Raw genomic sequence first — 13,395 nt, forward strand, 5'->3', positions numbered from 1 at the left:
GGTTCCATATTTTTGCAATTGCAAATTGTGCTGCTATAAGCATGCATGTGCAAGTGTCTTTTTCATATATGACTTCATTTCGTTTGTGTAGATACCTGGTAGTGGGATGCTAGATCAAATGATAGTTCTACTTTTAGTTGTTTTTAAATTTTATTTAACTTTTATTTTAAGTTCAGGGTTACATGTGCAGGTTTGTTATATGGGTAAACTGTGTCATGTGGGTTTGTTGTACAGATTATTTTGTCACCCCGGTATGAAGTCTAGTACCCATTAATTATTTTTCCTAATCTTCTCCCTCTTCCCCTCTCTACCCTCCAATAGAACCCAGTGTGTGTTGCTCCCCTCTATGTGGAGGGCCCTCTAAAATACCAGACTAAGGCAGTTACTAATTAATGCCAGAAATATAACTGTATATTTATATACTTATAGCTCATTTTAATATTATAAACTTAAATACTCTGAATCTGCAGACCATCTGCAGGGACTCTAGAGCTTGTGTCTAAGTAGAGGAACCAAAGAACACAATCCTTCCACATCCAAGCTCCAGAGTACCTAGTTTCAACCCTCACAAGCTGGAGGTTGGAGCTACTATCAAAATAGTGGAGAGACCAATTAGCTGAGGAGAAATCTGCTATGGAGTATAACCCAAGGAGACCTTAACTCTCCATCACAATGACCACAACTGAAAAGTTTGTGCTTTCTCTGGACTTGCCATCCTTAGTCATTGTTAGGTATGACCTCATGCTTATTTAATGGGGTTGGTGGGTTTCTCAAACAGATGAAAAACGAAGTCCACTCCTCACCCCTCACTCTTCAACAGGAGAGCTGACTTAGGAGATTTAAGACAAACTACCATAATGTATATATTAACATTAATATCATTAATATGTTTACTGACCTGCAGTATCTGACTATGAAATTTTTTGAAAATACTTCCATGAGACACCAAAGCTTTTGGTTTCTTTGAAGTAGGTTCCTTTCCCATGTAGGCTTTGTTATCAGGCTCCCTTTTTTCCTACTTACGTGAGCTTTCTCTCTCATTTACACACCCTGGTTTCTTACTTGAGACTTCCACGTCATTGTCTGTGGCTGATTTTTAGGAAAGAACCAGGTTAGTGTCTGAACTCGGACCACATATACCACATCTGTCAAAATGGTCACTTTCAGCGAGGGAGCCATAGACCCTACAAAATCATTAGTCTTAAATAAGATCTAGATCAAAGTTAACTGGGCCTGAGGAGGGGACATTTGCTTTGCTTTGAACATTAATGAGCAACTCTTTCAGTTAAAACTTAGAAAAATAGAACAGAATTAGAAACCAAGCTTTCCCCACAAAAACACATGTCTGCCATGGGCTTAAGAATAACGAGGCCCAGCGTCAGAGGAAGCAAGTATCACTGGCAGTTTCCTCTACTTGTTTCCACCTGTTTGCATGAAGATGATAAGTCCCTTGGATTCTGAGGAATTTGCTTCCTCCTGAGATCTTCAGCATTCCCCTTACTTTCCTCCCCCGCCCCCCACCCCCGCTCTGAGACAGAGTCTTGCTCTGTCACCCAGGTTGGAGTGCAGTGGTGTGATCTTGGCTCACTGCAACCTCTGCCTCCCAGGTTCAAGCAATTCTCCTGCCTCAGCCTCCCGAGTAGCTGGGATTACAGGCATGCGCCACTATGCCCAGCTAATTTTGTATTTTTAGTAGAGATAAGTTTCCACCATATTGGCCAGGCTGGTCTCGAACTCCTGACCTCAAGTGATCCGCCTGCCTTGGGCTCCCAAAGTGCTGGGATTACAGGCATGGGCCACTGTGCCTGGCTGCCCCTTACTTTCTTTGGGGTTCCCATCACTGCTAAAACACACAGAGACTATATCATTCGGGTGCACAAATATTTTGATGGGTTCTTACAGTGATGGATCATGGAAGACTGAAAGGCAAATCAAATGTGGCCCCTGACCTCCAGGAATTCGCAATCTAACAAATGAAATAGACACATCCAGGGCCAATTCCTGTTCCATTAAAGCCATGCTGTAAGATAAGTGCTATAATAGAGGCCCAGCTGAATCTAAAGCTGATATGGCTTAGAGTTTTAAAAGTTTCAATGGCCTTCTCAGTAGATCCTGAGGAGGGGATTCTGGTTACCAGATTATTCTCCAAATAGGACTGGCTATATCATTTGTGGGGTCCAGTGCAAAATGAAAATGAAGAATCCTTTACTCAAGAATTTCAAAACAGTGACAGCACAACCTGAAACCAAGCATGGGGGCGTTCTGAGTGCAGGGCCCTATGGGAATGCTACACAGATCACACACTCATGAAACTGGCCCTGTCTGCAAATGTGGTCTATGAATAGGAGAAAGAAGTAAATTTTGAGCAGTCTAGAGAAGGAAATTACACATAGAGAATTTTCTTTCAAGTAGTTCACAGGAAAATAAAATCACTCCAACAGAAGCAAATAATTCATTCTTTGCCAAATTAGCAAGTGGTGTTGGAATCTAAAAGATAACAAAGTTACAGTTTGCAAAGACATTTTCACAGATATTTCACAGCTACAAGGTAAGTACATTAATAATAATAATTGTTGTAGTAGTACCCGGCACTAATGTATAGAACTTATTAAGTGCCAGGATTCTTCTAAGTATATTACATATACTTTACTCATTTAATCCTCAAAACAGCACTGGAGGGAAAATTCTATTATTTCTCTGTATTACTACAGATGAGGAAACTGACCTTAGAGAGGTTGAGGAATTGCCCCTGGCCACACAGAAAATAAGTGGTGGAGGCAGGATTTGAATTCAGACAGTCTAGCTTCAGAGTCTGTGGTCTTAACCACTATTTATGCTACCTCTGAAAAAATAAAGATAGGAAGGAAGGGAAGGAGGGAGGGAGGGAGGTGGGAGGGAGGGAAGGAGGGAAAGAACGAAGGGAAGGAGAAAGGAAGGGAAGGAAAAAGGAAGGAAGAGAAGGAAGAGAGGAAGGAAGGGAAGGAGAAAGGAAGGGAAGGAAAAAGGAAGGGAAGGAAAAAGGAAGGAAGAAAGGAAGAAAGGGAAGGAGAAAGGAAGGGAAGAAAAAAGGAAGGAAGAGAAGGAAGAAAGGAAGGAAGGGAGGGAAGGAAAAAGGAAGGAAGAAGGGAAGGAAGGGAGGGAAGGAAAAATGAAGGAAGGAGGGAAGGAAGAAAGGAAGGGAGGGAGGGAAGGAAAAAGGAAGGAAGAAGGGAAGGAAGGGAGGGAAGGAAAAACAAAGCAAGGAGGGAAGGAAGAAAGGAAGGAAGGGAGGGAAGGAAGGAAGGGAGGGAGGGAAGGAGGAAGGAGGGAAGAAAGGAGGAAGGAGGGAAAGAAGAAAGGGAGGGAGGGAGGGAGGGAGGAAGAAAGGAAGGAAAGAAAGGAAGGAAATTAGAAAGGAGGGAAGGAAAAAGGAAGGCAGAAGGAAGGAAAGGAAGTAGGAAGGAAGAAAAGGAGGGAGGAAAGTAAAAAAGGAAGGGAGGGAGGGAAGGAAGAAGGAAGGAAGGAGGGAGGGAAGGAGGGAGGAAAAGAGGAAGACAGAAGGAAGAAGGAAGGAGGAAGGAGGGAAGGAAGAAAAGGAAGTAGGAAGGAAGGAGGAAGGAGGGAAGGAAGAAAAGGAAGAAGGAAGGAAGGTAGGAAAGAAGGAAGGAGGAAGTAAGGAAGGAAAGAGGAAGGAAGGAAGAAGGAAGAAAGGAAGGAGGGAAGGAAGAAAGAAGGGAAGAAAGGGAAGGAAGAAGGGAAGAAGGAAGGGAAGAAGAAAGGAAAGAAGAAAAAAGGAAAGAAGGAGGGAGGGAGGGAAGGAAGGGAAGGAAGGAGGAAGGAGGGAAGAAAAGGAAAGAGGGAAGGAAGGAGGGAAGGGAGGAAGGGAGGAAGGAATAATAAGGAGAAGGAAGGAAGGAATAATAAGGAGAAGGAAGGAATAATAAGGAGAAGGAAGGAAGGAGGGAGGGAAGGAAGGAAGGAGGAAGGAGGGAAGGAAAGAAGAAAGTTATCCCAGTATATTCTTTCATTAATATCATAGATTTAGCCTAACCAGTATACACTGTGTGTTGTGTGCACATTTTTAATTTTTTCTTTTTTTGCATTTCATGTTCATAGTTTAACAGCACCCGTTCGCCCTCCCCCACTGAGTGTTGCCACATGACCCCATGGAGTAGAAAGGTATTGGTTCTGAGAACATTCCTTCACAGCCCTATCCCACTCTGTCCAGACACTCTTCCTTGTTCCCTCTTTTAACTTTATGGAAAACTTTCTTGTTTCTAACTAACGGTTTTTCTTTAAAATTAATTTAAAAAGTGGTATTTTCCTAACTTGAATTAAATGTAATATAACTTAGACAGTCATGCCATTTGCCTTTTTCCCCCATTCACTGCCCCCCACTCTGCAAACTGCATCACCTAACACTACTCTTGGACTTTGTAGTCCGGCAGAGGAAACTTGTCCTATATTTAATTTATCAGAACTGTAAATGTTCAGCTTCTCAAATCAAAAAAGGAGAACAAGACAAACGGATTCTCTGGCAGCCGATCGTACTGTCACCATTAAATAAAAAGTGCTTTTGGCTGCTGGTCAGAGCCTGTAGTCAGGTCACTATCCTTTCAACACTTTGCAGTCCATTGTTATTCAAGGAAGGAATCGCCTACAAAATGAAGCCTCTGGTGGTGGGGGGTTTTCCTCTAGTGCTCATTCTCTCTCTTTGTCTCCCTCTTTCTCTCTGTCTCTCTTTCAATCAGTTTCTCTCTCTCTCTCTCTCTCTCTCTCTCTCTCTCTCTCTCTCTCTGCATGCACCAAACTTATTTTCTTTTTGGAAGTTACCTAGGAAACAAAGTCTTTTGTTCTCGAACTTTATTTGAGCTATTCGCTTCGCTGGGAATCTGCACAAAAGCTGAAGAGAGAAAGAAGGTTGCAATATTTTACTAAAACGTTCATGACGAACACATTTTTCCCAAGGGGGGAGTCATATCCTGTTGGGTGTGTTGGGGGATTTGCAGAAACCTCTGACAAGGTAAGTAAATGCCGGGGGTGAGTTTAGACAAGTGGCTCTGGAATCAGCTCTTTAAGGGGACTTGAGAACAGTTCGTTTGACAATAGGTGAAATCCTCTGAGTCAACAGGGCATGATACTTCCAAATGTAAAGATGGGAAAAATTTTTTTGATGATCCTAATTTTAGGACAGAATATTATTAAAGTCTTACTGGGATAAGAGCAAAATATATTTATTTTATACAGATACCCACCTTCCTCCAAATTGTGTAAAAAATAAATAAAACTAGGTTGAGTGGTAAAAACTGAGTCTTTTAATCATCTAGTTTAGAAACCCAACCCTGAAATCAAAACTGGGATGGAGCTTTTTAAATAATCTGGCCTAGGAGCCCAACCCTGAAATAAAAGTTAGACAATATTGATATTTATCAAAAGTTTGGATGGAGAATTTTCCAATGTCATATAGAAATCAAAGCCCATAACTACACAGCTGGAGGAAAAGTCTCGCACCACAAAGCTGAAAAGAAAATAAACTAGGACTGTTTTACCTTTCCTAATTTGAAAAATAAACTTACTGGAATATTTCTCCCCAGTAACAGGATGTGTATTTTCCACTATCGTTGGTGGGGGGAAATTCTTCACTTTTGCTTTTCCACGTGCATACAGTGTTCATGAAACTGAATTTTCTAAATGTTATTTAAAAATGCCATAGTCCTGCAGTGAAATTAACTCCTCATGTTTTAATGTGGCTTCTCAGATTAGGTTGGCTTGTCCTTCAGGTATGTGTTCTGGAATGTCTCCCGACTCCAGGTTTTCTGAACCTTTTCACAGGCGTCTAACTCGTCTTCTTCCTTTGATCCTAGTCATCTAGAGATCTCAAAACTTTTGATAGAAATTTATGGTGAGAGAGCTTAAAAGTTGATCTTTCATTGGAATAGAGACTCAGTTTTCTTTGGTGTAAAGTTTGCAGATTTCTGGCTACCTTGTCTCTCCTGTTAATTCCATTTAACCTGAGAAGCATGTTTATTTAGCCCATTTCTTTCCTTTTGTGTTGCTTGACTATTGAAATAATACTTGCAATTAGTTGTGCTTACTAACTATTTCTAGGAATTCTTCCTTTGTCCTAAGGGCCTATTTCTGACCTCATTTTTACTTCTCTAAACTAGGAAATTCCTTATATGTCTGTTTATGTATAATCTATGATGGCTGAACCTGATTGTACTTTGTTTGCAGTCCCATCCCCCAGAGGATGAAGATACAGATGTCATGTTAGGGCAGAGGCCGAAAAACCCAATACACAATATCCCTTCTACACTGGACAAGCAGACCAACTGGAGCAAAGCACTACCTCTCCCAACGCCAGAGGAGAAGATGAAACAAGATGCCCAAGTGATTTCTTCTTGCATTATTCCCATCAATGTCACTGGTATCGTTCTGGCTTTTTCTTAGGGGCAGACGGGTCAGAATATTCTGTGTACGAAATATGTTCAAAATCTGTGCTGCTAAGAATACCATTTTGTAAACAAGTAATGCCTTTTTCATCAAAATACAAACCCAGAGGATGTTCGATATGCTTTTGTCAGGTTTTGAACATCAATTTACATGTTTTCCACTGGGCCACTTGTTATGTAAATTATGGACAGTTTCTTTTTGAAAAAAATCACCAAATAGCTCTTTGGCCATAGCTGACTGAAATAATGGAGAAGGCGGCAGTGATTAATCATATGATAATGATGTGTGGCACTGCAAGAAAGAAAACAGCAAACCCAGGCTTCTCAAACTGCAAGTAATGGTCCTGTAGGCCAACTAGAAAATCTGTTTTCATGCTTCCTTGGATGAAGGTAGGCTTTTTTTAAAAGACTGTTAAGACTTCTGTATTGATTTGGGGGATTTTTGACCTAAAAATACATGGATACATAGATGAAGGCTGAATTCTATTTTAAAACCAGCAAGGCTGTCTTCCTTTCACTCTCCTTTTTCCTCCTCCTGTGTACTGAGAGTGTGAATATTAGTCTAGATAGAATGGAAGCACAGCCAGACCTTTCTGAAAAATTTATTGGCAGCAGTTGTAAATTCCACAATTGGATTTGGTAAACTTAGTTGTAAGTAAAATCATGTTATAAAATATTCTAACTTTCAAAGACATAAATTAAATGGTCTATCCATTGGGCTTTCTTACATCTCTAATAGTTACATTTTAACTTATTTGTATATTGAAAATTTCAAAACAGCCATGTTATGACTGATTTGCATATTGGTACTATGTGACTAAATATTGCATGTCACTTGAGATGCATGTTGCACACAGCTATTATTAACCCCACTCAGATTTCTCTCAAATAAAGTGGGGAAGCAAATGGACCAGACATCTGGGACAGATATTATTATTATTATTATTATTTTTTTTTGAGACGGAGTCTCGCTCTGTCGCCCAGGCTGGAGTGCAGTGGCCTGATCTCAGCTCACTGCAAGCTCCGCCTCCCAGGTTTACGCCATTCTCCTGCCTCAGCCTCCCGAGTAGCTGGGACTACAGGCACCCGCCACCTCGCCCGGCTAGTTTTTGTATTTTTTAGTAGAGACGGAGTTTCACCGTGTTAGCCAGGATGGTCTCAATCTCCTGACCTCGTGATCCGCCCGTCTCGGCCTCCCAAAGTGCTGATATTATTTTTTTCCTGAGAAAAAGGAGTCCTAGTTCATGGGCCTGTGGTGAGTTGGGAGTTAATTTTCCTGATGACCTATTAAACTTGTAAGATAAATTATTCTAAAGCTATGCCCCTATCTGATCTCCACAATCTAAATGGGATGTATTAGGGGAGTTCAGCTGCCAAAATGGATCATTTTGGCACCCTCTTAAGCTAATTTTCGGTTCTGGAAACCTCTGATTATTAGCAGCACGTGCTTTTTTCATGGCACTGTAAGTAAAATCTCGTTTTCAAATTTAGTGCTATGATTATGGGCCATTATTTTATGATTGAGGGAAAGGGACACTTTTTCCTTCTGCTTTATTTCAGGAACTCTCTGATTAAAACTTATATTAGATGTTGATTTCAAGAGCTTTAATGAGAACATTGTTAATGATGTCCACATAACACAAAATGTCTGTGTCTATATATAATGCATTCTACAATTACTAAGATCAGAATGAAGGATTTTAATTTTGGGTTGGAACTAAGAAAGATTCCATTAGTAAGAATTCTCCAATAATATTGTAATAATTCATCATATGATATCTCATACAGATTTTTCAAAGTGAGTTCTAGAAACTGTTGGCACTGTGATGTTAAACAGAACTCAACTCTTTCATTATACAGCTGAACCAAGACTTGACATACCACCCAGCCCCACGCTTAACAATCAGGATAAATGATGAGGTGACCAAATTCCAAAGCACGGCATCGTGGCTTTCTGAGGCAAAGTTCACTCTGAAAAATCCATGGTGCAGACAAGGGTTTGAGTTCCTCACCTCCCCTCTCATCATTCTAGTTGTGATGGGACTGCATGTAATGCTGATAATGTGATTATGGAGAGAGAAACTAATAAGCACCATGGTTTGCCCTCTGTGTTTACAAAAACAAACCTATGGCATAAAGACTGGGAATTCCAGATTTATAGTTGGTATAGAAAGTGGATCCATTTAAGTGCAGAACTGGGAACTGCCTTGTATGTTTATTTTATATTGAAAAGACATCTCATGCTAAACCACAAAGCACTGAGTTTAGTAAACAGAAGAAAGTAGACAGAGTTGGGTGATGATTTAAAAAAGCAAATCCTTAGACTGTTGAGTTTCTTCACAGCAAGAGGTGTGTGTGTGTGTGTGTGTGTGTGTGTGTGTGTGTGCGCGCGCGCGCACGTGGGGAATGGGAGAAGGTTTGGACCATAAGAGATGGAGGGAACAAAACCTCACAAAGATGGCTTTTAATGAAGAAATGGGTCAGGATATGTTAGCTGAGCTAATTCAGGTTAGCATCCTGGTTGCTAATTTCCCATGCAAAGGTATCAGCTTCAAAGAGCCCAGAAATAGATCAGTAAATAGTAGTAACTAAAGGTTATAAATCCTTAAGGAGCCATTTCTGTGTGAGAGGGATTTTTTGGATGTCTTTTTCCCTTCTCTTTCTTTTGATTTTTCTTCTTTGCTTGTTTTAGTTGGCAGTGCAAGCTGTTGTGGAGAGCTGCATTTAGAAGTAAAGCTTAATGTACTGCAGCATAATTTAAATAAGAGCTGAATAACAGCTCCCTTATATTCATTCACAGGCTTAACCCAAACTCTTTCCTTACTTCCTGTCAATTAATATCACTGTGTTCCAAGTAAATGAAAATTTGTTTGCCATTTCTAAAGCTAATGAGACCTATTTGTGGGTTGCAGGAGTTGGCTTTGACAGAGAGGCTAGTATACGCTGCTCTCTGGTTCATTCACAATCGGTACTACAGCGGAGACGAAAATTGAGGAGGAGGAAAACCATCTCGGGTATTCCCAGAAGAGTTCAACAAGAAATAGGTGTGATATCAAAAAATGTTAATGGTTAACATTCCTCCGCCTAGTATAGATGATAGGGAGATTAAACAGAAGAAATAAATGAAACAGAAAAATGATTAAACATTTTAACTTGTAGAGGTTTTAAAATGGGGTGTATTTGTTCTGTATTCAGCAAGCCAGGTGGTATTACTTTTTAACTCTCTGTTCTTGACTGTGAAGGTTTGACCTTATAGATTTAGGCATATACATTCAGGTCTTATGGCTGAAATGTAATACTTAGCTGATTTTTGAAAGTTTTATTAAGGTGGAAATTGTGAATAAAAAGTAGCAGGAGTAAATGAAAGTTTTCTTTTTGGAAAATTGTAACTTAATTTAAGAGAGATATACTTTCATGTCATTAATTATTTTAGAAGGTAAATTTCAGGCATATGCAATGAAATATTGAATATTGATAATATGATACCTTTGGTGACAATTTTTCTGTTTAGTGCATTTAAAATATCTCTGCCTACGAGTTTTTAAAAATTATTAGGGTAGCATCTCTTGTAAATAAGACTTTTATTTCTAATAATGAGAGCTATGATTTTTATTTCATCATGTTTATATTACAAAATAAAAATGAAGAGTAGTGGCCAAAAAGATAAAATGTACTTTAGTTTTTAAAAGTAGTCACTTATTGTGGCAAATTTATGTGATAGTGAAGAGAGGGAAAATTCACAAAAGACATAAAAGCATATCTTCTCTTGGTATGTATATATACATATATGAGGGGGACATGTATATACACCCTAAAGCATTTTAACTCTCTCCTAATTCTATGTGGTTTTTTTTCTATTAAAGAAAAAAAAAAAAAAAACAGCTCTAACCTGCCAGCCCACAGATCTGCAGACATAGCTCAGAATGTCTGTTGGTCTGCTGATATAGAAAATATCTCACTGTGCTTTCCATGTGCCCTAGATTCTGATGAATCACCAGTGGCCAGGGAAAGGAATGTGATTGTGCACACAAACCCAGACCCCTCCAACACTGTCAATAGGAGATCCGGAACCAGGGACTCTGAGTGCCAAACCGAGGATATTCTGATTGCTGCCCCATCCAGAAGGAGAATCAGAGCTCAAAGGGGTCAAAGCATTGCAGCTTCCCTTTCTCATTCTGCTGGCAACATTTCTGCCCTAGCAGACAAAGGTGACACCATGTTTACTCCTGCAGCGAGCAGCCGCACAAGATCTCGGAGCCTTCCCCGGGAAGGTAATAGAGGTGGGGATGCTGAGCTCAAAGTTGGTGCTAAACCCTCAGCATATGAAGAGGGAGAGTCTTTTGTGGGTGACCATGAAAGAACCCCTAATGATTGCAGTGAGGCTCCAAGCAGCCCGAGTGCCCAGGACCACCAGCCTACTTTGGGCCTAGCCTGCTCTCAACATCTCCACAGCCCCCAGCACAAATTAAGTGAGAGGGGAAGGTCACGTCTGTCCCGAATGGCTGCTGACTCCGGCAGCTGTGACATCTCCTCCAACTCAGACACATTTGGGAGCCCCATCCACTGCATCTCCACGGCTGGTGTCCTCCTTAGCAGCCACATGGACCAGAAAGATGACCACCAGTCATCCAGCGGCAACTGGAGTGGAAGCAGCTCCACATGCCCCTCGCAGACCTCAGAAACCATCCCTCCTGCAGCTTCTCCTCCACTTACTGGCTCTTCGCACTGTGACTCGGAGTTGTCACTAAACACAGCCCCTCATGCCAATGAGGATGCCAGTGTTTTCATGACAGAACAATACAATGACCACTTGGATAAAGTGAGAGGCCATCGGGCAAACTCCTTTACCTCCACTGTTGTAGACCTGCTGGATGATCCCAACAACAGCAACACAAGTGACAGTGAGTGGAATTACCTGCACCACCACCATGATGCCTCCTGCCGCCAGGATTTTAGTCCTGAGCGTCCCAAGGCAGACAGCCTGGGCTGCCCAAGCTTCACAAGCGTGGCCACTTATGACAGCTTTCTGGAAAAGTCTCCATCAGACAAAGCGGACACTAGCTCTCACTTTTCAGTAGACACAGAAGGATACTATACGTCCATGCACTTTGACTGTGGTCTCAAAGGTAGTAAGAGCTATGTCTGTCACTATGCAGCCCTGGGCCCAGAGAATGGCCAGGGTGTAGGGGCTTCCCCTGGTCTTCCAGATTGTGCCTGGCAGGACTACTTAGACCACAAGAGGCAGGGAAGACCAAGCATCTCTTTCAGGAAACCAAAGGCAAAGCCGACTCCACCTAAACGTAGCTCATCATTGAGGAAGTCTGATGGAAACGCAGATATTTCTGAGAAGAAAGAACCAAAGATAAGCAGTGGTCAGCACCTGCCTCACAGTTCCAGGGAAATGAAGCTGCCTCTTGATTTCGCCAACACGCCTTCTCGAATGGAAAATGCCAGTCTTCCCACCAAGCAGGAACCTTCTTGGATAAACCAGAGTGAACATGACATTAAGGAACCTCAGTTAGACACTTCGGATATCCCACCATTCAAAGATGAAGGTGCCGAATCCACGCACTATGCAGACCTCTGGCTCCTAAATGACTTGAAAACAAATGATCCTTATAGATCTCTATCTAATTCAAGCACCGCTACGGGTACCACAGTCATTGAATGCATCAAATCTCCAGAGAGCTCTGAATCCCAAACATCGCAATCAGAATCAAGAGCCACTACCCCATCTCTTCCTTCTGTTGACAATGAGTTTAAACTGGCTTCACCAGAAAAGCTGGCTGGCTTGGCATCTCCATCAAGTGGCTACTCAAGCCAGTCTGAAACGCCAACATCCTCTTTCCCTACAGCTTTCTTTTCAGGTCCATTGTCTCCCGGAGGTAGCAAAAGAAAACCTAAAGTCCCAGAAAGAAAATCCTCACTACAGCAACCCTCTTTAAAAGATGGAACTATATCACTGAGTAAAGACCTTGAACTTCCAATTATACCTCCTACCCATCTTGATCTAAGTGCTCTTCATAATGTCTTGAACAAACCATTCCACCACCGTCATCCATTGCATGTTTTTACTCATAATAAGCAGAACACAGTAGGAGAAACACTGAGGTCAAATCCTCCACCGTCCCTTGCAATTACACCAACGATCCTGAAATCTGTTAACCTTAGGTCCATTAACAAGTCTGAAGAAGTTAAGCAAAAAGAAGAAAATAATACAGATCTCCCTTATTTAGAGGAAAGCACACTCACAACGGCTGCCTTGTCTCCGGGTAAGATTAGGCCGCATACAGCAAATAAATCAGTATCTCGTCAGTACTCCACTGAAGACACCATACTGTCCTTTTTAGACTCTTCTGCAGTTGAAATAGGACCAGCTAAACTACATTTAGAAAAAAATCCTACTTTTGATGTGAAGAATCGCTGCGATCCAGAAACTATAACCTCAGCTGGTAGCAGTCTTCTAGATTCAAATGTCACAAAAGACCAAGTGCATACAGAGACTGAGCCTATTGCAGAAAACACACCATCCAAAAACTGTGCATTTCCCACAGAAGGATTTCAAAGGGTCTCTGCTGCCCGCCCAAATGATTTGGATGGTAAAATAATACAATATGGAGCTGGTCCAGATGAAACCCTAGAACAGGTACAGAAGGCACACTCTGCAGGTGGGGAGGAAGTTGCACAACCTGAATCTGTGGATGTAATCACATCTCAGTCAAACTCACCAACTAGAGCAACAGCTGTAAGCAATCAACTTAAGCATCAATTTATTATGAGCCGCCACCACGACAAAGTGCCTGGTACTATCAGCTATGAATTGGAGATAACACCTGTAAATTCATTCCCTGAAAAATGTTCCAAGCAGGAAAATATTGCTTCAGGTATTTCAGCCAAAAGTGCCTCTGATAACAGCAAAGCAGAGGAGACCCAAGAAAATGTGGATGAGGCTTCATTGAAAGGT

At 41.4% G+C, this 13,395-nt stretch overlaps 1 protein-coding gene across 4 annotated transcripts in view; it reads left to right on the forward strand.

Annotated features, from left to right (window-relative positions):
• The window catches only part of NHS (NHS actin remodeling regulator), a 367,162-nt gene that overhangs the window by 345,760 nt on the left and 8,007 nt on the right, over window positions 1–13,395 (forward strand). For 3 of the 4 annotated variants that reach the window (XR_007722737.1, XM_050777314.1, XM_050777315.1), the window contains exons 4-7: window positions 4,096–4,158; window positions 6,214–6,406; window positions 9,344–9,475; window positions 10,412–13,393. Coding sequence is in view for 3 of the 4 variants with exons in the window: in XM_050777314.1 (XP_050633271.1) it covers window positions 4,096–4,158; window positions 6,214–6,406; window positions 9,344–9,475; window positions 10,412–13,393 (3,370 nt within the window). In the remaining variant the exon portion in view is untranslated. Of the gene's footprint in view, window positions 1–4,095; window positions 4,159–4,878; window positions 5,003–6,213; window positions 6,407–9,343; window positions 9,476–10,411; window positions 13,394–13,395 lie in introns of those variants that run through there. The other variant, XM_050777316.1, reaches the window with a different exon arrangement.

Source organism: Macaca thibetana, chromosome X (genome assembly GCF_024542745.1).
Source record: "Macaca thibetana thibetana isolate TM-01 chromosome X, ASM2454274v1, whole genome shotgun sequence".
NCBI lineage: Eukaryota > Metazoa > Chordata > Mammalia > Primates > Cercopithecidae > Macaca > Macaca thibetana.